Source organism: Leucopleurus acutus, assembly GCF_964270905.1.
Source record: "Leucopleurus acutus genome assembly, chromosome: 15".
Lineage (NCBI taxonomy): Eukaryota > Metazoa > Chordata > Mammalia > Artiodactyla > Delphinidae > Leucopleurus > Leucopleurus acutus.
The window spans coordinates 41,697,502-41,724,338 of record NC_139157.1 but is presented as its reverse complement, the minus strand read 5'-3'; the positions used below and the strand labels follow the sequence as shown (position 1 = coordinate 41,724,338).

Sequence of the window (26,837 nt, the reverse complement as noted above, 5' to 3'; positions counted from 1 at the left end):
TGAGGGCCATAATAAACCTAGTTTATGCCAGAGTCAGGTCAGTTAAGTGTGTTAACCACAAAAGAGCTTTCTGCCATTTGGATGTAATTACACACTTAGAGTAATTTTTGCTGGAATGCATGACCTATGGCAGCACCTCTTGGCAGATGGCACGTTTGCTACCCACCAGCAGAAGGGGAACCAGCAGGCAGATGACTGAGAGCAGCAGTCTGAGACAAACACACTGACAGTCACAGATGGAGAGACACTGACTTGGAGACATTAAAAAGCACTATTTCTTATCTTTTCCTCTTGGAGAGAGACTGGGGATCCAATGAAAAACACAGACAGTAAAAGAAATGTAAAGATTTTATTTTGTGGCACCCTGATAGGCTGGAACAAAAATATATACTCATTGAAAGTCTTTGGAAAGACTGGTATTCTACACAGTAGTTCCTGATGCTGGACTGAGTATTACATAGTGAACAACTGTCAGTTTTAAAAGATTACATTTGGAAAATAAAGCTCAACAAGCAATTTTTATTCAGGAAAGAAAAATTCTAGCTTCTCTTCTTACTCTGTGTGTTAATATTTCTCAAAAATTTTAAATGGGTACTAACCTCTGACCTGTGTTCCTGTAGCATCGGTCCTTTGAATCCCACCAGCCAGCACCAGGGCCACAGCAAGCTTTACTAGGTACATTCCAAAAACTTGAGGGCACAAGCTAGCCAATATTTCATTCCTTCCTGGGAAAGGCAGAAAGATGAGTTACCAATAATTTTCAAGAAATCCTAGCTGAAATTTCCCTTTCTATCCTATCTTCTTAGAAACACTCTATGCTCTAAAATGATCAAGGGTACCATTTCCAAATGACTAAAAGGAGTGAGTAACTTTGTTTTGGTCCTAAAAGTCCTCTTCTTCTTATAATGCCATGAGATGAAAATTCTTTTTATTCCTGGGTGCTCCCTGTTTGTTTCTATAAATTTAGCGTACTTTACAAGGGACAGAAAGAAATCTCTTTTCTCCCTCATTGGACCAACATTATCCCTTAAAAATAATACCAGCTGCACTTCTTGTGCAATAATTTCAGTAAAATTACTCCACTGCCTAAATAAAAGGAAGGTGTTCCATCTCAGAAACAATGAGACAGATTGTAGAAGCCTGTAATCTTTAAATGCAAAAGGTACTTGGAGCTCATGGAGCTCCTCCAGAGGTATAAGAGAGGTAAACTCAACCCATCCTGCAAGTCAGTTCACCATTTGCTCTGAGCAGTTCGGTAAATTGTCTTATCTAGACTAAGCATCAACGTATCAGGATATTTAGAAGATCATTATAAACGACAACTCTGGCAATCCAAGCTGGAGGTCTCAGGATTCTTCTGATAACATGCTTTACATAAGCGATTACCACGGTTTTAGGTTCTGTTTTCAGAAATATCAAACACCAAATCTGAGATCTGCCTATGCCATCAATGAATAAAGTAGGTATTTCATTCTGTCATTAGCCAATCAACCAATGAGGCCCACAGAATTTACGAGACTCTAACAAGCCCCTACGGAGTCTGTCTTATACGGAATTCATTACTGTGATGGTACTCTGTATGTCTGCATTCAAGTTACCAGAAATTAATGTCCACATGCTGGTAACTAATCTGCACGTTTGAGGGCTTTTATATTTAACTCTGAGCTTGTACTCATGTTTCAATGATAGCTCTTTTGAGGAGGAAAATAATCATAGAAGTACTACTTTAGCTGATGATTCCAGTTCCAGAAGCTTTTCCGTCAAGATAAAGGAAAGGGCCTTCCTCCATGATTTGTGTCCCTATGCACAAAGGCTACTTTTCCTAACGAATCGAAATTGACTCAGCGGCAATTAAGCTATGGTGATGTGACCTGGGATGGCAGAAATGGGTAAGAAAGAAAACATTTTAGTAAAAAGGGAACCAAAAAGAAGCATTAGTAAAGAAGTTCATTAACTGCTGGAGGGAATCCCTCCTTTCCTGAGGTAGAAAGTCTAGAGAAAAAAGATGAAAGGTCTGAGATCTACATAGTTAAGACCCGACAGCAGGTATGTAAATTCTGACCAGAATCTGGAGATTACACATACAAAGAAAGAAAGAATAGCCTCAGCAAGCAGGGAACAAGTAGGCAAACTGGCCTGGAAGACACTCAAGCCGGAGCTGTTAGAGCCAGCTTTTTCAGTAAAGGTGGATTCAGTGACTAATGTGCTGACAGGAAGCACATCCCACAGGCTCTGGTGGCAGAGCCCAGTGCTACTGTTCACTAGCTGTCTGACCTTGGGCAGGTTTCTTACTCTCTCCACCTCCATTTCCTTATCTGTGAAATGGAGATAATGATGGTATCTCGCAGGGTTGTTAAGGAGCTAATAGGTGCACAGCACACAGAATAGTATCTGGCACATAGTAGGAGCTACTTACTTGTTAACTATTATATTACCTGTACTACTTGTGCTTGTTTCTCATCTCAAGGTTTCCTCACACTGTGGTCAACACAAAAGATACACTCTGAAGTCAGGTCTGAGGTACCAGAGAAAAGCAAAGGGGAAGGTCCATTCCCTAAATTTGGTATCTAAAGTTGAAAAACTTGATTCCTTGGGTCATGGCAATAGAAGCTCCCATGACTATATCATGGAAGAGAATGCATTAGGGTGAATGCTACCCCATTCCTTCCCTCCGTCCCTCTCAAATTTCTGGTTCTAGACCATGTTAATAGTGTGCCCATGTAATCCACTCTTGTGGCATGGCCTTCAGTTGCCCCAAGGAAGAGAGGAGAACTTCTAGGATTTAAGATAAATGAGTCACCCTGGAGTGGGTTGAGATGGCCCAGAAGACCCCAACCCCTATATCTGGGTTTCTATACAGCCTCTATGCATCAGGGCCAGGGGATCCCTGAGATCAGTGTAGATCAGAAGAAAATCTTTAGCTCCTCGTCAATACTCACAGCACCAGAGCTTAATGACGCAGGCCAACCTCCCAGAGCTGAGCAGTGAAGTCATCTCTGGCTTTAGACCAGCAAAATGAAGACACACTTTTGGATGCAGCTCCCCACCTCCACCCTCCTCCCCACACCCCCCAACACACACACATACACTTTGAAATGGTAAAATATAGTGGGCTGATAATTGGTACTTAGGAAATGAAGAAAGCAGAATCTGTTCATACTAAAAAGAAAATAGTTGCCTCGTTTTCTCCCTGTCTTCTCACAGAATATTACATTTATTTCTTCTTTTCATCCAGTAAATGAGATGTATAGCTATAGCCTTCTAATTAAAACAAAATAGACTAATCACCAGCACAGAGAACTTCTGACGGCCTAGTTGGAACACTGTATGATGCCCTTCCTTCACTGTTACTAGGTGGAGTGTAGCTGTGGCACTGGAATTAATAAGGAATGATTATGATCCAAGGAAGAGTTACAGATTTTTTGTGAGGATTTGAGCCTAAGAAACAATTTTAAGTTAAAAAACTTATTTAAAAATACATATGATTCTTAAAAGGTTTGCTTAATAAAGCCACAACATAGAGACCTTTGCTTCTTTCTGTGTGGATCAAATAAAAGAATAATCCGTAACTACCATACTTGTGTTACACACATAAGCAAAAAAAAAAAAAAAAAAAAAAAAAAATCATCCCACAAAATAAAAGCAAACTGCCTATATTTAGGCAAGTGAAAGCCTTTTCTTAAGTTAATTAATTAATTAATTTTTATTTCATTGAGCCACGCAGCATGTGGGATCTTAGTTCCCCGACCAGGGGTTGAACCCACGTCCCCTGCATTGGAAGCACGGAGTCTTAACCGCTGGACCACCAGGAAAGTCCCTGAAAGTCTTTTTTTGTGAAATAATATCTGTCCAGTTCAGCATGTGATTTAAGAATAAAGTAATCACTGTGTATTAGATTTGAGGTGAGGTTTATCAGAAATAGTCTTTTACTGCCTTCCGTTTATTTTTCTCAGAAGATACCTCCAAGGAAGAATGAAAATAGACATTTGAAGATTTAATTGGTGTTTTATACATTTGGGATTTTAAAATAAAAAATACTCTACAAACCCAATGGCTATAATGTTTTAATCTGTGTAATGACATCTTAGTGTCAGTCAAAATTTTTTGCTGTGATGACAAAGCTTATTTTTTGCATCTCTTTCCTACTTCATATTTTTAAATCTTCAGCTAAAACCGTGTGAAGCTATCTTAACTGTATCAGATACATCAGAAAAGAAATGGTTTTAATAGGATGAAGTTTCATAATAGGATGAGTTTTGCCTATTTAAGGCAGAGCTATGTATTTAATTGGTAAAGAAGGTAGAAAGCTCTGAAACTATTTTGGCAATATAAGAGATGTTAAAATAATAGTTGAAATGGAAAATCTCTTGGAATTTCCAGTAAGATCTCTAAATAGAAAAGATTATACCAGAAAAGGGCTGCAAAGGGAGACTACAGCTAGAGGTACTGACTAATGCTACTCCCTTTGAACACAGTCACTGATACATAGCATGTAAATCACAAACATTATATTTAACTAATGAATAAAATGCCGTTAATAATTATCAGCTCTATACCCTTAACACAAACCTGCAAAAGGATCGCTCTTATAGTATTCCCAAAAATCTTCAAATTCTTTTCGGACCTCCTCATCCATGTTGATCCCTGCAGACTGCTCATTATTTACTTGGACGTAATTGGCTTTCAGGACTATCTCCACTTCACAGCGCACATCTTGCCAAAAGGGCTTCCACCGTTGCATTACAACCCCATAAATAGTGAGGTCATCACCTAGGACAAAGCACCGAGTGAGTCCAGCAGTAGCATCCTGCCTGCTTGGGCACAAACTCGACAAAGGACCAGAACCAAGAAATAAACCACTACCCCACCATGGTTTAGAGTAGTACACATTCTTCCAGAAACCATTTGGGGCAAAAGAACACCACAGAGTCCCAATTTTTTTTTTTTAAACAGGCACTTGTATTTGCACGGCTAGAAGCTAAAGCCAGCATTTTAATTTTTCTTAATCTGCCACATGATAATCACACCAAATTCTAAACTTTCCCTGGGAAAATAGTTTACTGGATGATTTATTCATCATGATTATATTGGGTGAAATGTTCATCCTCTCAGAATCTCTAACCATATAGTTCTCACTTAAAGAAGAGGTGGGAATTGCAGCCAAAAGGTTAAAGTGCAGTCTGCCCTCAGTATCTGCAGGGGATTGGTTCCAGAACCCACCTCAGATGCCAAAATCCACAGATGCTCAAGTCCACAGTCAGCCCTCTGAATCTGAGGTTCCGCATCTGCAGATTCAAGCAACCGTGGATCGTGCAGTGCTGTAGTATTTACTATTGAAAAAAATCCGTGTATAAGCGGACCCACAAAGTTCAAACCCATGTTGTTCAAGGGTCAACTGCATAATCAATTTGGTGTCAGGAAAGGAGACAATCTCGTGATAATGGATACTATACTAGTTTTAGTTTCTTGTATATTTCATTTTTACTTAACTGCATTTGTTAACATTCACTCGCTGCCTTTTTTTTTTTAATGAACAAAAGAATGAGTGCACTAAGAAATGAATGAATACTTGTTCTACTTCAAAGCTCCTTTCCATAAGCTATGAAAGCAGAAGATACAACTCTGCTTGTTCTTTCTTGGCTGGTTCCTTCCCATCTAAGGAAACTCTCCCATTCCTAATTGATGGTTAGAATATTAAACTTTTACAGATTTTCCTAAGAGGCCTTGGGTAACTTACAGGCACAATGACAACTGTTTTTATTATTACATACAATTCAATTAACGAGTATAGGTGAGTGCTTGGCATTCGATATTTTGGTACTGGAGAAAAGGGGGCAAAAAAGGAAAGATAATCCTAGTCCCCCAGATTTCAATCTTGTTGAACATAGGATGTTGGACATACCTTAAATCCAATCCTAGTATTTACACTCTGAACAGGCAAGTCTTCATTTCCAAGCCTATGTCAAATATATGATATCTGCTGATACAAAATGCCTTTCACTCTCTAAATGTCAATGTATAACGTGTAATCTGCAGGGCTTTTGATTTCCTGAAGGAAAGTGTTCTGTGAATGCTAAATGCATGGAACTGGTGGTAGCAATTCACCGAATAGAAGGCATATTTCTAGCCAAAGGCAACTTCACAGTAAATGGTGATGAACACATTAAATCTTCACACATTTTCAAGATACTTCCTCAACCACTGCTGGATGGTTTTCAAATCCAATCAGGAATAGTGATCATTTACTATATTGTCTGCCCCCAGTTTTTTAGATGAAAATGGCCAGGGCAACTTTATATGAGCACTTCAAAGAATTCTCTACTATGGTCATTTTAATGGGTTATATATAGGTTGTTTCTACATTAAGTCAAATGAGAAATTTAACTTTCAGGTATTGCACCCACTAGTAATAACCTGACTTTACTAAGCAGCAGTAATGTGGAAAATGTGAAGTGCTCAAGAATGGACAAGAGCACTGACTCATCAGATGTGGATTCAAATCCCAGCTCCACCACTCACTGGCTGTGTGGCAAGCTACCTAATAAACTGAGCTTATTTCTTGACCTACAAAATGGGAATAATTATACTTACATCACAGAACTATAGTGAGAATTGGGTCAGATAATATATATAAAGTACTTCATGCAGTATCTAGAATACATGCTCAATAAATATTAGTTATTATTATAGTAAACCTATTTTACATTTGTAAAGCAACTAATACCATTAAACACCCTTTAATATATACATGTTTTCATTTATTCAGATATTTGAGAGACAGATTCATATGATCATCAGAACAATTGTGAGGTATACATGATAGTCCAAGGCAATAGATACTAATTTGAAACTTGCATGTTTTTCCATAGTAAATGTTACTGGAAAAAATGTTATTTTCAGAAAGCTAAAATTCTTACTTTTACAATCCAATCTCTTTATCCCTTCTATCTTCTGCAGCATATTTACCACTGCAGCCACCCTGGTCAGACCCATCTTTGATCTCCTGTAGCACTTAACAGTTATCAGTACACAACCTCCAACTTTATTACTCTGCAACTTCAGACTGGGGTTCCTAACTAGACTGTAAATTCCTGAAGGGCAAGGATTATGCCATTTATGTCTCCTGATTCTCACAGAGGTTTGTAGCAATGGATAAATGAAAGACAGCTGATGACAGACTGCTTCCATCCATTCTCTATTGTTAGTGACATGTGGAAGAAAAATAGCTTAAGATTTTTTTTTTTCTTTTTTGCGGTACACGGGCCTCTCACTGTTGTGGCCTCTCCCGTTGCAGAGCACAGGCTCCAGACACACAGGCTCAGCAGCCATGGCTCACGGGCCCAGCCGCTCCACGGCATGTGGGATCTTCCCGGACCGGGGCACGAACCCGTGTCCCCTGCATCGGCAGGTGGACTCTTAACCACTGTGCCACCAGGGAAGCCCAGATTTTTTTTTTTTTAAGTGCAGAAAGAATTTAGTTTAGATGAACGCATGAAAACATCTTAATCTCTATCAAAGGACATTTTCATGTTCTGGCTAAGCTCATACAAGCACTGCTTTGCTGATCCAGACATTACAGATTCTGGTTAAAATCTAGAGTCTTATATGAACAAGGTACTTTGACACAGCCTTGTCCATTTAGCAGGCAAACCATGATCGAAGCTGTTATTTACTTAGAATACTGTTTAGACAAGTATGAACTGTTAATATATTTGACATAAATTTCAAACTATGGGTTGGTGATTCTTGGTGGAAGGGGAGAATATTTTGACAAGGAATTATTCTTGACTCTAGATACTGAACTCTGTTTCCATAGAGCCTTTGCCTCATCATTTTAATGAAACGGCAGCTCAGTAAAAATGAGGCATTTGAAGAAGCTTAGGGTTAAGAAAAGGAAATGATGGAATTTAGAGACATAAAGCATTTTCAACTTGTCCAGTAGGGGAGCACTGGGATATGAAATAAGAGGTCAGACATACCTGTTACTGCCCAGGGGACACATTGGTGCTAGTTTTTTTTTTTTTAATAGAGATTAAGGGGTTCTTAGTGAGGGTGGGAAATACTTAAAGCAGGAAATGTTGAAGTTAGTTGAAAGGCAATCGTTGACAACAATCATTTGCATTTTCTGACCCACCTTCAATTTAAATTAAATGTTAAACAGCCAGTGGAAATTGCTAGGCAAACAGTAAAAGCAACAGTTTTTAAGCTGTTTGGAATAAGAGGAGGAAACACAAAGGATAAGCTCTCATGGGCAAATCAGGTGCTTCATCTGTAAAACAAGCAGCTAGACTAGATCGCTGAACTCCAGCCCAGCTCCTTTCCTGCTATTACCTACCTCCTCATGCCAGTCTCTGTTCTCAAGTTCCCCACACTCACTTGCCAGTGATCTTGGGAAAATAAAAAGTGGCTTTTCCTAGTCAATACTTTAGGACCTACTATATAAGCTAACATTCTCACCAGATTTGCAACTGTCTACTAAGTCATCTTCCAGGATAACCTTCATTGTTCGTGGGATACTTCCAACAGATAGCCTTTGAACCTAGCAGGGAAAAGAGAGCAGACACTGAGTATGCTCAGATACATACCAAGTATTCAGAAGCCTAGCAGTTCTTGCAATTACTGTTTCTATTTCTCTGGTATTATCACACAATTTAATTACGATGGGGATTTATGGAATTTTCTTGAAACTTGTGCCTACTACCAGTTTAAGAATTCACTAAAACTACAATAAAATAAAAACATCCATATGGAAAATATCTCAAAATATAATCTACCTTGTGGATGGGCAAAATAAACACATGCTCCAACTACTAAACACAGTAACATTTACTTAACTAGAAAAGACAGGCAGTTCTTTCCTGCATCTAGTCATAAGACAAATCACTCGGTGCCTCTGATTATTTCTTAGTAACAGATTACAAATGTGTTCCCTAGTCCTGGCAATTTGCCCAAAGATGAAAAACACTTCTTCTAATTTGTTATTTTTCGCATTTATTTGACCACTTACCTGTTCCTGAATTTTGATTTCCTGATAATCTCTACACCTAGTTGGAGATGAAGACAAGTCTGAGAGGCAAGTGAATTTTGCAGAATCACAGCTCTCCAAGCTGGGACATGAGGATGGCCGACAGAAGGTATAATACTGCTCAAAGTCGGCCCTGACCACAAATACATGCTTGCATTTGTTGCACATGTAATCCCGCTCAAACTCCAGGATCTTCACCAGACTCGTTCGAATCACTGTCCCAGTGACAGATAAAAAGTGTCCCACATCCTTGGTTCTAGGGATGTGCTCCCTCACCAGCTCAGGACAAACAGGCAATCCTGATGGAGAAACAAAACAAAAACACATCAACTTCTACTTGGAATGTGACTCCATGCCATACATTTTTCTCATATTTCCTGAGGGAGAAACTATAATTTCAGGAAAAAGAAATCTTTGTGTTTTACTTAAGAAAAAAGATCAACTCAAGAAAATATAAAAGAATTATTTCAAATAACAATTATCAATGGACTCTCTTTAAAAGTATGTATCTAGATGATATATTGATAATAACCTGGATTAAAAAAAGAATTGATTCTCTTAAGAGGGCTATCTCAGTAGGATGTAAACGCAGTATATAATTTTAACCTCATTCAATGAAGAATATACTGCCACATGCCACACATAAAATCAAAGCTGAGTGATAAAGAGATGGTAGTGGAATGAACAAAGGCTAGTGCTTTTTCTAGTTAGGTTCAGGATTTATTAATACATAAATCGGATAGTGTTTTCAAGTCTTGAATTACCTAGAGGTTTACCTACAGCACCACTTCATCCTTTAAAAACCTTGTGTTTTTCACCATTAATAAACAGGCAACTTAAAAGGTGCAAAATGCCAAAGAAAATTCTTATGAGGAAATGCCCTCTTCCTCGTATTTGGCTACAAGGCACCACTGGAGTAGAGAGATGCTGTCTGTGATGGTCAAAGGCTGCCCCCTAACAGGTTTATCATGGGAGCATTTGTTACACTGGTTCATGTCCCGTGGTCTATGGTCTTGTCCTTGAACTTAGCTCTGAAACCTGGTAAGTATGAACACTGAAGACAGATCTATTGGATTTGCCAAGCTCATAAGAAATAACCATAATAGGCATGATTACACTTTAAGTTTCTATGGTCAGAACATTTTCTCCCTGTTTATAGATCTATTCTGAAAGCCAAATCATTATCATCACTGTCATCATCACTGTCATCAGAAGGCAGTTTGGGATGCAAGGAATTTAAGGAAAAAAAAAAAAGCAGCAGACTGATTAGATGAACTGAATGCTTAAGGCGCCAGCCTACATTAAACTGGTGATACAGCTTAGACGTCTACAGACAGACCTGAATTCTCTCTGCTGATGGCTGAGACTCTCTCTCCATATATCCTATACTGTATAAACAGGGTGGGCACTGCAACATTTGCCACTATGACTCTTTTTTCTATGCTTCCAAGGCTGACTTGCCTGCTTTCTAATGGAAATACTCTTTATTTGTATGAACTTGGATTGTATCACACTTTGCCAGTAAGGGAGCCATACTTTTGCTTACGATGATTTTGTGTATCTCTGCTCTGTTCTGTGTCAACTTTACACTTTAACTATCAGAAAACAAACTTATTTTCCTATTTCCAAATTCCTAGGGAACGCTTCATTAAAACACCCTGGGGCTCACCAGTGCTACATCATACATGCAGGAATAGACAGAGAGGTTGGGGCAGGAATAAAGCAGGTTTTAGCCATTAAAATACCCACTATTCATTTCTCAGTGCTCATATCAGGCGTCTGTTAATTCAGCTGCATGTAGCTAAATGTTGAGAACATACCAATATTTCTAGTTACAACCAAGTAAAAGCCAAACTAACAACCAAAAGCTTTTCATTAAGAACAGGTCTAGGGCTTCCCTGGTGGCGCAGTGGTTGAGAGTCTGCCTGCCGATGCAGGGGACATAGGTTCGTGCCCCGGTCCAGGAGGATCCCGCATGCCGTGGAACGGCTGGGCCCGTGAGCCATGGCTGCTGAGCCTGCGCGTCTGGAGCCTGTGCTCCGCAACGGGAGAGGCCACAGCAGTGAGAGGCCCACGTACCGCAAAAAAAAAAAAAAAAAAAAGAACAGGTCTAGTCCTCATATCCTCACTGCTTATGTTTCAGGGGTACAATGTCCTCTTTTATTTCCCAACCTAGAATGTTAAGAAACAAAAATCCACCAAGTGGAGGTGTCTCTTCTTACTTGGCCTTAATTTGATGTACATTATGGCAACACATCTTCACAACGCTTGCAGATTCTCAATTACCTTTTTCTTGCTCCCCACATGAATGCTTTTTAAAAATTAGGATATAATTTAGGTACCATAAATTTGCCTTTTTAAAGTATATAATTCAGTGGTTATTAGCACATTCACAAGGTTATACAATCATCACCACTATCTAATTCCAGAATATTTTCACTGCTTCAGAAAGAAACCCTGGGGTCTTCCCTGGTGGTGCAGTGGTTGAGAGTCCGCCTGCCGATGCAGGGGACACGGGTTTGTGCCCCGGTCCGGGAAGATCCCACATGCCGCGGAGCGGCTGGGCCCATGAGCCATGGCTGCTGAGCCTGCGCGTCCGGAGCCTGTGCTCTGCAACCGGCGAGGCCACAACAGTGAGAGGCCCGTGTACCGCAAAGAAAAAAAAAAAAAAAAAAGAAACCCTGTTCGCAGTAGCAGACAGTCTCTATACCCCCTCCCCTGTGCCTCTGGCAACCACTAAGCTACTTTATGTCTCTACGGATTTATCTATTCTGGACATTTCATGTAAATGGAATCATAAAATATGCACCCTTTTGTGTCTGGCTTCTTTCACTTAGCATACATTTTCAAGATTCACCCATATTGTAACATGTATCAGTTCTTCGTTCCTTTTTATGGCTGAATATTCCACTGTATGGATATACCACATTTTGTTTATACATTCATCGGCTGATGGACATTTGGGTTGTTTACATTTTTCTCCTATTATGAATAATGTTATTACAAACATTTATGTGCAAGTTTTTGTTTGAATACCTGTTTTCAATTATCTTGGGCATACACCTAGGAGTAGGATTGCTGGGTTGAATATACTTTTTATAATAATTTTACTTTTTAAGTTTTCAAAGAATCACTAAGTGTTCTCTATTGTAAGTATGTAAAAGGATACTCAAGTGGGAAACAGGATTATTAACCCAATTTGCTTCTTAAAGTATAAACAAAGTCTATCAAAATTACTTCTGAGAAAGATGAGCAAAGTGAGGAGGAGAATAGGAAAAAAAAGTGATGGGTTAGAGAACTTAACAACAATTATATTTTTGAAAACACTTAGATGTTTGAAACATCCATTCTCTCTTTCTTGGCTCCTAAAGAAATAACACTTTTCATCCCATTTCTACTCCTCTCATTCCTAGCTCTGCTTCAGATGCAAATTGATTGTTCAGTTTAAATTCTACTGTCAATATATTAAAACTTAAGAAAAACTAAGATCACAAGAAGTGGGTTACGGAGAGTGCTATGTTCCTCCGATGCCATGTACAGAGCAGAATGCCCAGTGAAACCACAGACTGCCCAGTGTAATTCAGCAGACTCTGGATGTTCAATATGATGAAGTCATACATATAACGAATGAGGTCTTAACATAATCATTTAGTTAGATGCTTGCTATTTTTGCCCTAAAAACAAACTTCAGTTTAAAAATGAAGCTATGTATAATTTTATTGTGGTTTTTTCCTAAAAAGCTACTTTTAAATTGATTCTGTGTCTTACTCTGAAGAGCATCTTCAAGTGGAAGAGTGAAACACCATACTCCCTGGTGCTTCTATAGTAATCCAGGCAAGAAATAACAAAGGCCTAACTTTTAATCTCCTCCGCTTAAACCCTTCCATGCTGCTCCCAGATCTAAGAATAAGGAACCGAATGTGGGATTGGACCACAGGACGTTTTGTGATGGGCTTCTTCTCACACCAAGCCCTCTGGGCACTCAAATGCTCTCATACAGTGTCCCCTTTGCCTGACACTCTCCTCCCTACTCTGTTCCTCAAAAATGCCCACACTAAGAAGCAACATAAGGGTTCAGAACACATACTGTGGAGCCCTAATGAGTGAGTTGAGTCACAGCTCTATCACGCACTAGCTGTGTGACCTTGGCCAAATTATAACCTCTCAGATTTCCCACCTGTAATATGGCAATAACAACAAAACCTACCTCATAGGATCACAAGAAGATTAAAAGAATTCATATAAAGTTTCTTGGAAAAGTAACTTGCACATAGCAAGCACCATTTAAACAGTTCTTATATGTAATCTTATCATTTTCCCCCTTAAAAGGTTGGCTTAAACATAATTTTCTTAATGAAATCTTTCTTTAACCCATTTCAGGTAAAATTCCCTCTTTTATGTGCCTTAACACAATGTTCTTCTCCTTCATACCACTTACCACAATTTAAATAAAAAGGATACATAATTATTATGTTTCCACTCTAGAATATAAACTCCATGGGGGCAGGGCAGAGGTAAATTTTATTCACTACTATATTATCATCGCTTTATAAATAGTAAGCATTAAAAAAGAAAAAACTCAAAAGAAAGATAGATGAAAGGAAGGCAAGGAAGAGGGGAGGAATAGATATTAAAGATACTACATGAGCTTTGAAACCAATTAGAGATAAGGTATAAGGAAGAGGGTGAAATTTAGAGCGACTCCTAGTTCTCTGGTTCCATTAACCAAGTCAGGGAATTCTGGAAGGCACATGGTAGTCAATCAGTAAATATCTATTGAAAGAATAAATAAGGAAATACGATTTTCAGATGGAGGGGGACACAGAGAGGGGAAGGAAATCATGACTACCCTTTTTGATACACTGAGTTTGCAAGAAGATATCTCTAGTTTGAAACATCTGATGGACAAGAGGATATCTGAATACAGAGCTTAAGAGACAGATTCTGGCAATCAAGCAATCAATCAATCAAGTTGGCGCTTGTTGCTCTATAAGTGGCAGCTGAAGCCTAGGTTCAGAATGGAGGCCACCCCATCAGGAAGAGAACGCAGGATTCAGGAGCAGATGGCCACATCTGCACCCTGAGGACCTCACACCTACAGGACCAGTAAAGGAAGAGGCTCCCAGAGCAGGGAGAAAAGCCACAGCTAGAGAGGGAGGAAAGGGCAAGACAGTGCTGTCAGTGGAGCCAAGGCTGGAGTTTCATAAGCGGGGAGGAGGCAACAGTATCAAATCCAGCAGGGAAATAAAGGAAGAGAAATCCCGACACTCGTCCCTCAGTCTGGCCGTGAGGCAGCCACTGGGAAGATGGGGGGAGGGTGCGTTCAGTGTGGTGGAGGTGAAAGGGTGAATGGGAGAAGGTTATGCTAAAGAAGGCATGAACTCTGTCAAAACACTGTTATGAAAGGAGAGTAGATGGAGGGTAGAGGGGACACAGAGTTGAAAGAGGGGCCTCTCTCCTGAAAGGGAGACAGAAAGGATTCCTGGTCATCCTGGCCACCGCCCACCACACCCCCATAGGCTCCATGCTTCCCCCCGGGGTGCTGGTATGAGTGGTGACTGACTTCTAGCACCTGGCTTACCCATCTCCCTAAGATGGTAACTTACCAGGATGCACGTCTCATCTAAATCCAGATTCTTGAGTAGAGGCCATGGCTGGGCTTTAGGAAAGCCCTGAACCTCTTGAAATTCAGGCAGACATTTAAATATATATACACCTGCATTTTCTGGAGAGGATCTGTAACTTTCTCAACATAATAACCCTGAAGAACCTCTTATTTAAATCCTCAGTCCCATAGTTCTATCGACTTGCATATCAATACCTCTAAGAATAGAAAAAGGGGCTTACATTGTGGGAACAGTCGCTAAACCTCCCTCCCCTCCTTTCATTTAATAGTAATGCCCTAACATCTCTTATTGCCTACTCAGCTCCTGTTTAGATCACATCCTACACGACCTGCCCCAAATGCTAGGACAACATGATAGGGACATTCATAATCACTTACTGCCTGAACCAGTCATTTAGGACCTTAGTCACGTATTGCTTTGCGCCTGCTCCTTAACCGTTTTGTATCTGGAGGGTAGCGTCACTTCTTGAGATCCTTTTCATGCTCCTCTGTGCCCAGCCCAGTGCTTTATTAAGCACTTTTAGATAAGGAGAAAATTAGAGAATAAGAGAAGGGGAAATGGGCTTTCCCTCTCTCTCTAGCCTTCCCTTTATCACATCTGGCCTCCAATCTCCTAGTCCAGACAAAGTGCAGGAATTTTTCTGTGCATTTCGTGGTACCTCTGTAGCTTTCCTTAGGCATGCTACTTTGTCTGGAGAACTCTCCCCAGTTCACTCAGCCAGGAAGAGTACACTCATGTTTACCCTTTTGCAAGAAAACTTCCCTGAGTCCAGGCTAGCACCCTCACACAGACACAAATGGAACAGCTAAGCAAAATGGTCAAATGAATGCATCATTGCATAAAAGATGCTTCTTATATCTGGAGGAAACTTCTGCCAGGAAGAATGCAAAGGAAGATACTCCTTAGGTCCAGAGACACCTTCCTTTCCTTGCACATGATAACTCAGGCCTGTGCATGCTGGGTCATGACAAGTCTATGCAATACTGATTTTATTTCAATCAGCATAAGGAGATGTGCTGGAGAGATATTACACACTCAGGAAGAAGGCAGGTGAGAGGTGGAGGGCGTCAGGCTCAGCCACAAGTGTCCCTCATATGCTCACCAACCTTCTCTGTGTCCCTCCTGAAGTGTGGCCAGCAAGAGTGAATTCCCTGCCGCCCACCTCCAACAAGGGGCCTGTGTCTAAACCCAATTACAGCACCTCTAAAGAAAAAACTATGTAAACATTTAAAACCAATTTTTCTAAGATTAGCTTTTCATTATCTTCTATACTTTTATAATATGGGGCAATATGCCATCCTTAATGTTCTTATCTTACTGAATGGAATCATGTATATGGTACCTGTTAGGATAAACATTTTTTTTTTTAGAATCAAGCAAATTAGTCTAAAACATGATATCATTACCATTAAGTGGTTTATTTTGTATAATAAAGTAACTATACTATTTTAAGAAAAGTGTAGTAGAGGTGAGTACATTTTTGGATCTTCAGATTCTTTACTTTCATATCACAAGTTTTAAAGTAAATTTATAATATAAAGACAGAGATAAAAGTAACATAATGTTAAGCAAAACTGACCACAAAAATCAAAACCTTAGAACTAAAAAAGGGTAAGGGACAGTGTTTTGATAGAAATGTCAATTCATTTTAATCTTTCTGTCTTACTATATGCTACTAAGTGTGTTCTTCAACTATCCCAGTGAAGCAGGGTACATCAGGCACTAAGCCACCATTAGTGCTAAACAACAAAAACCTTTGCCATTCTCTGACTCATTCACTGATCAAAATAAGTAAATAAATTTTTATTTAAAACAGAGACATGTCCACATCTGTGTTAGAGATATGTCCAGATCAATTACTTCAGGTCCATGGTTTCCAGCGTGCAGTCCCTAGAAATCGGCATCAGGCTCAGAGCTTTGAGAAGGGCAAATTCTTGGACCCCAGGCCAGACCTCTTCAGTGAGAAACTCTGGGGGTGGGGCCCAGCAATCGGCGCTTTAATAAGCCCTACAGGTGATTCTGATGCCCATTAATGTTTGAGAAACACTACTTTAAATAACACGTGAAGGCTATTTTTTTCTTCCTCATTTATTCAATACTTTGATGCTAACTGCGTATTTGAATACCTTTCATCAAAACCACTGGGAATAGCAAGTAAACTTTCGACCAATAAAAATCCCAGAAGACAAAGAGCAATGCAATGTTCCTAAGGAGACTGAACCACAGAGGCATCCTGGGTTTTACTAATTCACTTGTCTGGAGTCCAAGATGGAGGTGTGATATACCTAAAACCAGACTTTTCCCATCCCTGGTTCACTGCCTGGGACACCTGCATCCCTCCCTAATCTCACCATCTAGTCTTGAATCTTTGGGTGAAACCCCTAGGACAACTCACTCCCTGCCCAGTGAGCTAATATATCTCACACGTACCTTGAGTGATGCATGCATCACATAAGTAAAAGCTGCCAGTAAGCTCCTTTACAATTATGTTTAATATGTACATATGCATGTACCTGTGGGCATACATACACGATATGGAAATATTTGAATATATAGCTGTCTCCCCTACAGCCTTGAACTCCTTTAGATGAGGGACTATACCATATTCGTTTTGGTTTCCCAAGTGTCTAGCAAATGCCTACACGGGATATGCTTGTAGAATGAATGTTACTATGGTAGTAACATAATTTGCAACGCACCTTCTCAGAGAATAATGAAGAACTAGGCTAAATTCACCTGAAACCAATAGAGTCACTCAGGCAGACAGAACTTTAGTATTTAAACTGAGCATGGAAAAGTTTCTAAATGTAAGGACAGCCTAAAACCATTTGCTAAATACCATTTCAATAACATTAACTAAAGCCTCTTTTAATAATCCTTCTGCAACATTATCAGAAAAGGACATTTCTTCTTGATCCTAGCAAGAGATTACCTAGTGTCTGATGCATGAATATTAATAATCTTCATAATTTTATTCCAGTAAGTGCAATCGCAGATACTATTTTTTCACTCAGATACTAATTTTTCACTTAAATCAAATGTCTGGAAGTTTTTTGAATCTTAATTTATCTCCAAGAAATTCTATAGCGACTCCTAACCTTTTTTGGAATCACAGTAATCATTTTTGTTGATTATAAATCCCCACCTTTCTAAAATGTACTATAAAGTAAATATTTATTTTTAAACAAAATGGTACATGTGTTCTCCAACTTAATCAAAGAGTGCAGGAATTCAAAGACACAGCTTTGACACCACAAGTTGCTGATTGCTCCACTGCGATTTCTTTAAAGTTAAGAGGCTTTATCTGTCGTTCATTCAAAAAAAGTTATTGAGTGCCTAATAGGTGGCCAGCACAATGTTAAACTTGATATATAAAAATAATGAATTTCCTAAAATAGTTTTGAAGATCACTAGGTAGCATCTACCACTTTGCTAATCCTTTGAATTATCAATTCTTTCATTGTCAGGAGTCATAAAAGTTCAGAAAGCTGAACTAGTTTTGTACAGACATACATATATGTATATATGCACACAAATATACTGCCTCCACACATTCTCCCTCCTCTCAGTTGGCATGGCTAGTACCCCAGCCTCCCAAATGTCCAGAGAAAACAGTATAAAATCATGATTCTTTTCCAAAAGTGACCATCAACTACATAATGGATATATTTTAAAGTATAAATGTCAAATAATTCTTAGTGCTTAAATTCAATATATGTTGGGATTTCTCAAAATCTTTCTAAACAATAACATGGCAGTAAAATCCTTAAGTGATTCACCTGATATCCTGGCGTGAAGATTCTGCTTCATGGAGACACCTTCAAGCTGAGAAAGGGACTGGAGAATTGTCAAGGCTGATCTTTGAAGTGCACTATCAAAAATAGTTAGCACTTCATTAGGGAACACGTTGAAATATTCCCCAATTTCCATGTTGGTCTCAAAAAGGGTCATGGCATTAACCACAACTGGGTAATGAGCATCTTCATCTCTTTCCTTCAAGATGAGAAGAATATCGTTCTTATGGTATTCCGAAACATAAGACTCAAACACTTGACCAACCAGTGTAACTTGATCGCTATTCATCTTGGATCTAGGTAACAAAAGAAAGACAAAGGACTGTATTATACCTTTGATTTTCTAGACTTATACACTAGTTTACAAAAAGATTGGTTATAAATCATTCTGACTTTGGGCCACACTCTAATCTCAAAATACTATCTGAATTCAAATCTTAATTAGATCTGACAGAGTCACAGTCACTTATCAAATTTATTTTTTTCAGTGAGTGAAGTTAATTTTAAGTCAAAGAATTATGTTGGTACTGATAACCGAAATCCAAAATGGTCCAATGCCTTGCCCATATCTTTTCCCCAAACTTCCTCCTCTTAACCCTATAATACGTCATGTAAAAGTCCTTTGCCTTTTCTTTAATCAGATTCCATATATGCGTTTGCTCTCAAGTATAAAATCTTAAATGCCAGTCTTTTGGTTTAAGTTACTCCTAGTAGAGTTCTTTGCAAGCATCCTGGTTCTACATTTTAGTCACATAAAAAACGTATCTTTCTCTCTGTCTCCCCGCAACCTAGTTACATACACGCACGCACGCGCACACACACACACACACACACACATTCATTTGTATTCTGCTACTTAAACAGAACACACACTACTATTCAGATTGGTCACCAATTCTGACTTAAATAGTTAACAAATTGGCTTTAGAAATTTACATTTGGAGGTGAACTTGTTCCTATTTTCTTTTTCTAACCTAGGAAAACTATTAGCTTCAGCAAAAACAGCTGTCAAGAGTCTAAAAAAACTAGATCATTAAACTGAGGAAAGGAAATTGGTCTCTAAATAATAAATCACTATGATTGAAAGTAAATACAGTATATTAAATTCCTGGCTATATGTATATATTTTTTAATTTGTACCTACAGATTAAAAGGGCCTACCCCCATTCTATTTTCATGTATACACGTAGATATCTACCATGTACAAGGCACTATTCTGGGAAATGAAAAAAGCATAATAAAAGGTCCTCTATGCCCTCAAAGAACCAAGGTACAGATCAAATGAAACGGTGCTCTAACAGTGGCAAAAATGCAATATAAATAGGAGCACAAAGAAGAGAAGGATTAAATTTAAATGCAGTGATAATCCCAGATGTGACAATGGACAGTTACAAATAAACTGTCCAAATGAATCATTTAAGAAATTCTTATTAGTCAAAGGATAAGTGTCCTCTGACTAATTTCGTTCAACCAACGTTTATTGTACTAGGCTTTAGAAACAGAAAGATTAAAGATTATGACATTCACAGTTTAGCATCCTAAATATGTATTACACGTGCTATTAGCAATATTTGCCTTCTCTGGGAATCTACTAGAAGGTGTGTGGGGAGGGGCACGGTATACCAGTTAGGTCAAGAATCCTGACACCTAGAGGATGCCAATGTGAGATTAAGAGATGTGTAGGCCACTATATTGGTATTTAGTTTGGGTTAGGTAATATAAATTAACCTAAGCATAAAGCAGAAAAAGCACTTGGGAAGGAACAGCTAATCATACAGTATATTCACGATGTGGCCGTTGCTAAAAAAAAAAAAAAAACTGGAATCCCAAGAGTGGCTATAAAATAATCTCTAAGATTCTATAAATGCATATTAAATTTGGAGCCACAAATTTAGCAATTTAAAAGGCAGTTCCACATAGGGCAGGAAGGAGACAGCCGCAGAATTCATGGTTCAGATTAAGATCAGATTAAATTTCGCCTAGTCTTTTTGAAATAGCATCACTAAAAAAAATAGCACTCACTTTCAATACCTGGACACAACTGACTAATCAAATATTTCTTAGCAGTTTGCAAACGCTAGAAACATGCTCACCCAGGTTGACTGGTGGCAGTGTTTTACAACTTTCAAGTTCCGTTTCCTTTTTCTTATGGAACATTTGAAGACAAAATAAATAAAGACAAGTTGTGCTACCTTATCCTCTTGAGTAAACTGCCAACAAGAAAAATCCGGGAGAAGGCATCAGCGGCAATCTAGCTGGCTCCCGGGCGCCAGCCCGCCCCCCGCCGCGCCGCCCCTCCGGGAGCCACGCCCCTCCGCGTCCCAAGACCCGCCCCTCTGGCACCGCCCCTTCCCCGCCCGCCCGCTTCAGGTCGGCGCCTCCTCCATGCCTGGCTCGCCGCGGGCGCTCGGCAAACGTGGAGCCGATTTGTGCCCAGAGAACTGCTTTCCACACTTCCGTCTCTGGACGTAGCCCGTACCCTACAAGAATTCGGCAGGTCTCTGACACTTCCCAGGCTCGGCTGCGGGCAGCTCCATCGCCGGCCTGGTCCCAGAGTTGAATAGTTTTGGAACTAACCAGGGTGTGGGCGAGACTTGGGACGCACTACGGGAAAAATAATAATGGTGCAACAAGGCAGCGGCTGTCACTTACTGGCGGATACGCGGTGTAAGAAGTCACCGAGGGCGCAGTGCTCCCGAGGCCGAGGGGCGCGGAGAGTTCAAGCCGATCGGCGGGGTCCAAAGAGGCGGGAGGAGGCCCGGGTGGGGGCGGGGCGGGGCGCGCGCGTGGGGCCGCGCGGGGCGCCGTCGGCCGCGGGGGCGCGCAGGCTCCAGCGCGCCCACCTTGCGCCCGGACGAGATAGGCGCCACGCGGGCGGCTCTGCCGGCCCCGCGCTCCCGAGGGGCGCCGGGACGTGCACTGCCTCAACTTGGCGGCTCAGGTGGCTCTTCCGGGTGGAGAAGCGGGCGGGCGCGCGCCCCACGAGCCGCCGCGGGACGAGAGGGGCGGGGCAGGGCTGGCTGGGAGGGGCGAGTAGGGTCCCGGGCGGGACTGGGCGGAGCCGCCGCTCGGTAGTGGGGAGGAGTGCCGGGCTGTGCTTTGGCTATGAGGGAGTGTACGGCCCGGGCTTTCTGGCTCAGAACTCCGCCAAAGCCAAGGCCACAACGATTATCTGTCTGCTTCTAGAAGTTTTAGAATGAAGGTTTTATGTTTAGGTCTATGATTCATTTTGAGCTAATTTTTGGAAATGATGCGAAGTGTGGATCTTAGGTAACTTTTTGTCATATGGATCTCTACCACTATATGTTGAAAGAGCTGTATTTTTTCCACGGAATAACCTTTGCACCTGTGTCAAAAATCAGTTGTCCTTATATGTGGGTCTAACACTTAATATTTCTGTTCCCCAATCTATTTGTCTAACTATAAGAACACGACGTTGTCTTAATTACTCTAACTATAATGAGTCTTGAAAGCGGGTAGTGTTTGGCCTCCAATTTTGTTCTTTCAAAGTTGTTTGGGCTCTTCTCTTTCAATATGAATTTTAAAGCCAGCTTGTCATTTTCTATTAAAAAGCTGGGATTTCTGTTGGAGTTGCATGGAATCTATAGGTCAATGTGGGAAGAATTTATGTGTTAATAATATTGAATCATATGACCCTTGAACAAAGTAAACCTCACCATTTATTTAGGTGTTATATAATTTCAAAAATGTTTGCTCTTTTGTCAAATTTATGTCTCAAATTTATCCCTAAAATCATGGGGAAGGAGGAACCATACTTTTTAAAAAATTTTTATTTACTTTTGGCTGCGTTGCGTGTTTCTTTGCTGCACGCAGGCTTTCTCTAGTTGCGGCGAGCGGGGGCTACTCTTCCTTGTGGTGCGCGGGCTCCTCATTGCGGTGGCTTCTCTTGTTGCGGAGCACGGGCTCTAGGCGCGCTGGCTTCAGTAGTTGCAGCACATGGGCTTAGTAGTTGTGGCACGTGGGCTCTAGGCGCGTGGGCTTCAGTAGATGTGGTGCACGGACTTAGTTGCTCCACGGCACGTGGGATCTTTGTGGACCAGGGCTTGAAGCCGTGTCCCCTGCATTGGCAGGTGGATTCTCAACCACTGAGCCACCAGGGAAGTCCAAGGAACCATACTTTTTGATGCTATGTAAATGATATTTTCAATTTCAATTTCTGGTTCTTTTCTAGCATGTAGAAATACAATTGATTTTTTAAATTTTATTATTAAAATTTTTAAATTAATTTTTTTTTAGAGCAGTGTCAGGTTCATAGCAAAATTGAGCAGGAAGTACAAAGATTTCCTTTATGATCCTTGTGCCCACACACCCACAGCTTCCCTATCAATATCCCTTTACCAGAGTGGTGGGTTTATTACAACTGATGAACCTGCATTAACACATCATCATCACTCAAAGTCCACGGCTTATAGTAGGGTTCACTCTATGTGTTGTACATTCTGTCCGTTTTGACAGATGTATAATAACATGCATCCACCCCTGTAGTATCATACAGAATAGTTTCACTGCCCTAAATAAAAATCTTCTGAATTCTGGCTGTTCATCCTTCCCTCCCACCTAACCCCTAGCAACAACTGATCTTTTTACTCTCTCTATAGTTTTCCAGGATATCATATAGTTGAAATCATACAGTATGTTGCCTTTTCAGACTGGCTTTTTCACTTAGTAATATATATTTAAGGTTCCTTCATGTCTTTTCAAGGCTTGGCAGCTCATTTCTTTTTGGTGCTGAATAATAGTCCATTATCTGGACGTATCACACTTTATCCACTCACCTACAGAAGGACATTTTGGTTGCTTCCAAGTTTTGCCAGTTATGGCTAAAGCTGCTATAAACATCCACGTGCAGGTTTTGCCATAAGTTTTCAGCTCCTTTGGGTAAATACCAAGGAGCATGATTGCTGTATCATATGATAAGAGTAGTTTTGTAAGAAACCATTAAAATGTCTTCCAAAGTAGCTGTACCATGTTGCATTCCCATCAGCCATGAATGAGAGTTCCTATTGCTCCATATCCTCTCCAGCATTTGGTGTTTTCAGTGTTTTGGATTTTAGTCATTCTAATACATGTGTAGTCTCTCATTATTATTTTGCTTTGCATTTCCCTGATGACATATGATGTTGAATATCTTTTCATCTGCTTAATTTTCATCTATATATCTTCTTTGGTGAGGCATCTTCAGGTCTTTTGCCCATTTTTAAATAACATTGCTTATTTTCTTATTGTTGAGTTTTAAGGATCCTTTATCAAATGTGTGTTGCAAGTATTTCATCCCAGTCTGTGGCTTGTCTTCTCATTTTCTTGACATTTTCATTCACAGAGCAGATTTTTAATTTTAATTAAGTCCAGCTTATCAATTGTTTCTCTCATGGACTGTGCTTTTGGTGTTATATTTAATAAGTCATCACCCCAGAGTATCTAGATTTTCTCCTCTGTTCTAGGACTCTTATAGTTTTGTGTTGTACACTTAGGTCTATGATCCATCTTGGGTTAATTTTTGTGAAGAATGTAACGTCTGTGTCTAGATGTGTGTGTGTGTGTGCGTGCACGTGCCTGTGGACATCCAGTTGTTCCAGTACTATAACAGAGAAGAACAAACTTGACTCCATGTTGAATCTATTCCTTTAGCTCTAACCCTTGTGCTCTGTTGCCTGTGCTTAGTCATGCTGGCTCTGAACCTTTTATAAAAGAATGTTGCCTATAGCCTGAAATATACGGGATAGCCCATTCTCAAGGCTCTGACCTTTAAAGCTGTAACACTTTTCCATTCATATAGAGATAAAAAGTTGCGGAACGGAGAATAACATCTGTCTTGTTGGAGGTTGATAGGAATATTGTGACCAGACCTATCTGGACAGCTGCAAGAACAAAGGATTCCAGCACCAAGAAGTTTACAACAACCAGCCACACCCCTGTCCCCTTTTAGCACAAAAGAAGCCTGAGTTCTAACTGAGGAAAGATGGTTCTTTGGGACACCATCTTCTCAGTCTGCTGGCTTTCTGAATAAAGTTGCTGTTCTTTGCCCTAACCACTTGTCTCTCGATCTATTGGCCTGTCGTGTGGCAAGCAGTAAGAGCTTGGACTCGGTAATAGTATCATTTGTTGAAAAGACTATCTTTGCTCCATCTGTCAACGATTTGTATTGCCTTTGCTCCTTTGTCAAAGATCAGTTGGCTATATTCATGTGGGTCTATTTCTGGGCTCTCTATTCTGTTCCACAGATCTGTTTGTCTATTCTTTCACAAATACCACACTGTCTTGATTACTGTGGTTTTATAGTGAGTCTTGAACTCAGGTATTGTTAGTAGTCCTCCAACTTTTTTCTTCTCCTTCAATATTGAGTTTGCTATTCTGGGTCTTTTGCCCTTTCACATAAACTTTAGAATCAGTTTTTCAACATTCACAAAATAACTTGCTGGGATTTTGATTGTGATGAGATGACTCTATAGATCAAGTTGGAAAGAGCTGACATTTTGACAATATTGAATCTTCTATCCATGAACATGGAATATCTATCTCTTCACTTATCTAGTTCTTCTTTGATATACTTTATCAGATTTTTATAGTTTCTGTCATATACATATTATATATATTTTCTTAGATTTACACCAAACTATTCATTTGGGGAGGGTGTTAATGTAAATGGTAATACGTTTTTAATTTCAAATTCCACCTGTGCATTGCTGGTATATAAGAAAGCACCTGACTTTGCATATTAACCTTATATCCTGAAATCTTGCTATAATCACTTATTAGTTCTAGAAGTTTTTTTGGTAGATTTTTTCCATATTTTCTATATAAACAGACATGTCATATGCAAATAAGGACAGCTTATTTCTTCCTTCCCGATCTGTATGCTTTTTATTTCCTTTCTTATTTCATAAAGTAGGACTTCCAGTATGATATTGAAAAGCAGTGATGAGAGGGGACATCCTTGCCTTGTTACTTATCTTAGTAGGACAGCTTCAATTTTCTCACCATTAAGTATGATCTTAGCTGTAGGTTTCTTGTAGATGTTCTTTATCAACTTGAGGAAGTTCCCCTCTATTTCTAGTTTGCTGAGAGTTTTTATCATGAATGGGTGCTGGATTTTGTCAAATGCTTTTTCTGCATCTCTTGATATAATCCTGTGATTTTCTTTCATTATCCTGACCATGTGAGGGATTACATTAATGGATTTTTAGATTGGAACCAGCCTTACATATCATGATAAATCCAACTTGGGTGTGGTGCCTAATTCTTTTTATACAATGTTGGATTCAATTTGCTAATATTTTGTTAAGGATTTTTGCATTTATGTTCATGAGAGATATTGGTCTGTGGTTTTCTTGTAATGTCTTTATAAGATTTTGGTATTAGTGTAATGCTGGCCTGAAAGAATGAATTAGGAAGTATTCTCTCTGCTGTCGTGTTCTGGAAGAGATTGTAGAGAATTTGTATAATTTTGTCCCTAAATGTTTGATAAGAATTCACCATTAAACCCACGAACCTGGTGCTTTCTGTATTAATTTTATATATATATATATATATATATGTATGTGTACATATATATATAATATATATATATACATATATAAGCCTATTCAGACTCTATTTGTTCTTTTGGCAGATTGTGTCTTTCAAAGAATTGGTCCATTTCATCTAGGTTATCAAATTTGTGGGCGTAGAGTTGTTTGTAATATTTCATTATGATCCTTTTAATGGCTGTGAGATCTTTAATAATATCCCCTCTCTCATTTCTGATATTAGTAATTTGTATTTTCTCTCTCTTTTTCTTGGGCTAGAGGCTTATCAACTTTATTGGTCTTTTCAAAGATTTTCTCTATTGATTGCCTCTTTTCAGTTGCATTGATTTCTATTCTGATTTTTATTATTTCTTCTCTTTTGCCTACTTTGGATTTAATTTGCTCTTCTTTGCCTGGTTACCTAAGATGGAAGCTTAGATGATTGATTTTGGATTTTTCTTTTATTCTAATATATGTATTCTGTGCTATAAATTTCTCTCTAGGCACTGCTTTCACTGCATCTCACGAATTTTGATAAATTGTGTTTTCATTTTCATTTAGTTTAAAATATTTTAAGATTTTCTTTTGAGTTTTTTTCTTTGACCCCTTTGTTATTTAGAAGTGTGTTGCTTAATCTTCAAGTATTTTGTGTTTTTCCATCATTCCTATTATTGATTTCTAGTTTACTTCCACCATGGTCTGAGAGCAGGCACTGTATGATTTCTGTTCGTTTAAATTTGTTAAGGTGTGTTTTATGGCGCAGTATGTGGTCTGTCTTGGTCAGTGTTCTATGTTAGTTTGAGATGAATGTAATCTGCTGTTATTGGATTAAGCAGTCTATAGATGTCCATTATATCCAGTTGAT

At 39.4% G+C, this 26,837-nt stretch overlaps 1 protein-coding gene across 3 annotated transcripts in view; it reads right to left on the bottom strand.

Annotated features, from left to right (window-relative positions):
* MCM9 (minichromosome maintenance 9 homologous recombination repair factor) overlaps window positions 1-21,362 on the bottom strand; it is an 83,180-nt gene extending 61,818 nt beyond the window's left edge. For 2 of the 3 annotated variants that reach the window (XM_082855452.1, XM_082855454.1), the window contains exons 1-6: window positions 21,099-21,362; window positions 18,432-18,742; window positions 9,008-9,324; window positions 8,458-8,539; window positions 4,570-4,770; window positions 600-725 (exon numbers count right to left, since the gene is read on the bottom strand). In XM_082855452.1, coding sequence (XP_082711578.1) covers window positions 600-725; window positions 4,570-4,770; window positions 8,458-8,539; window positions 9,008-9,324; window positions 18,432-18,735 — 1,030 coding nt within the window. In that variant the 5' untranslated portion in view covers window positions 18,736-18,742; window positions 21,099-21,362. Of the gene's footprint in view, window positions 1-599; window positions 726-4,569; window positions 4,771-8,457; window positions 8,540-9,007; window positions 9,325-18,431; window positions 18,743-20,539; window positions 20,645-21,098 lie in introns of those variants that run through there. The other variant, XM_082855453.1, reaches the window with a different exon arrangement.
* Window positions 21,363-26,837: the final 5,475 nt, after the last annotated feature.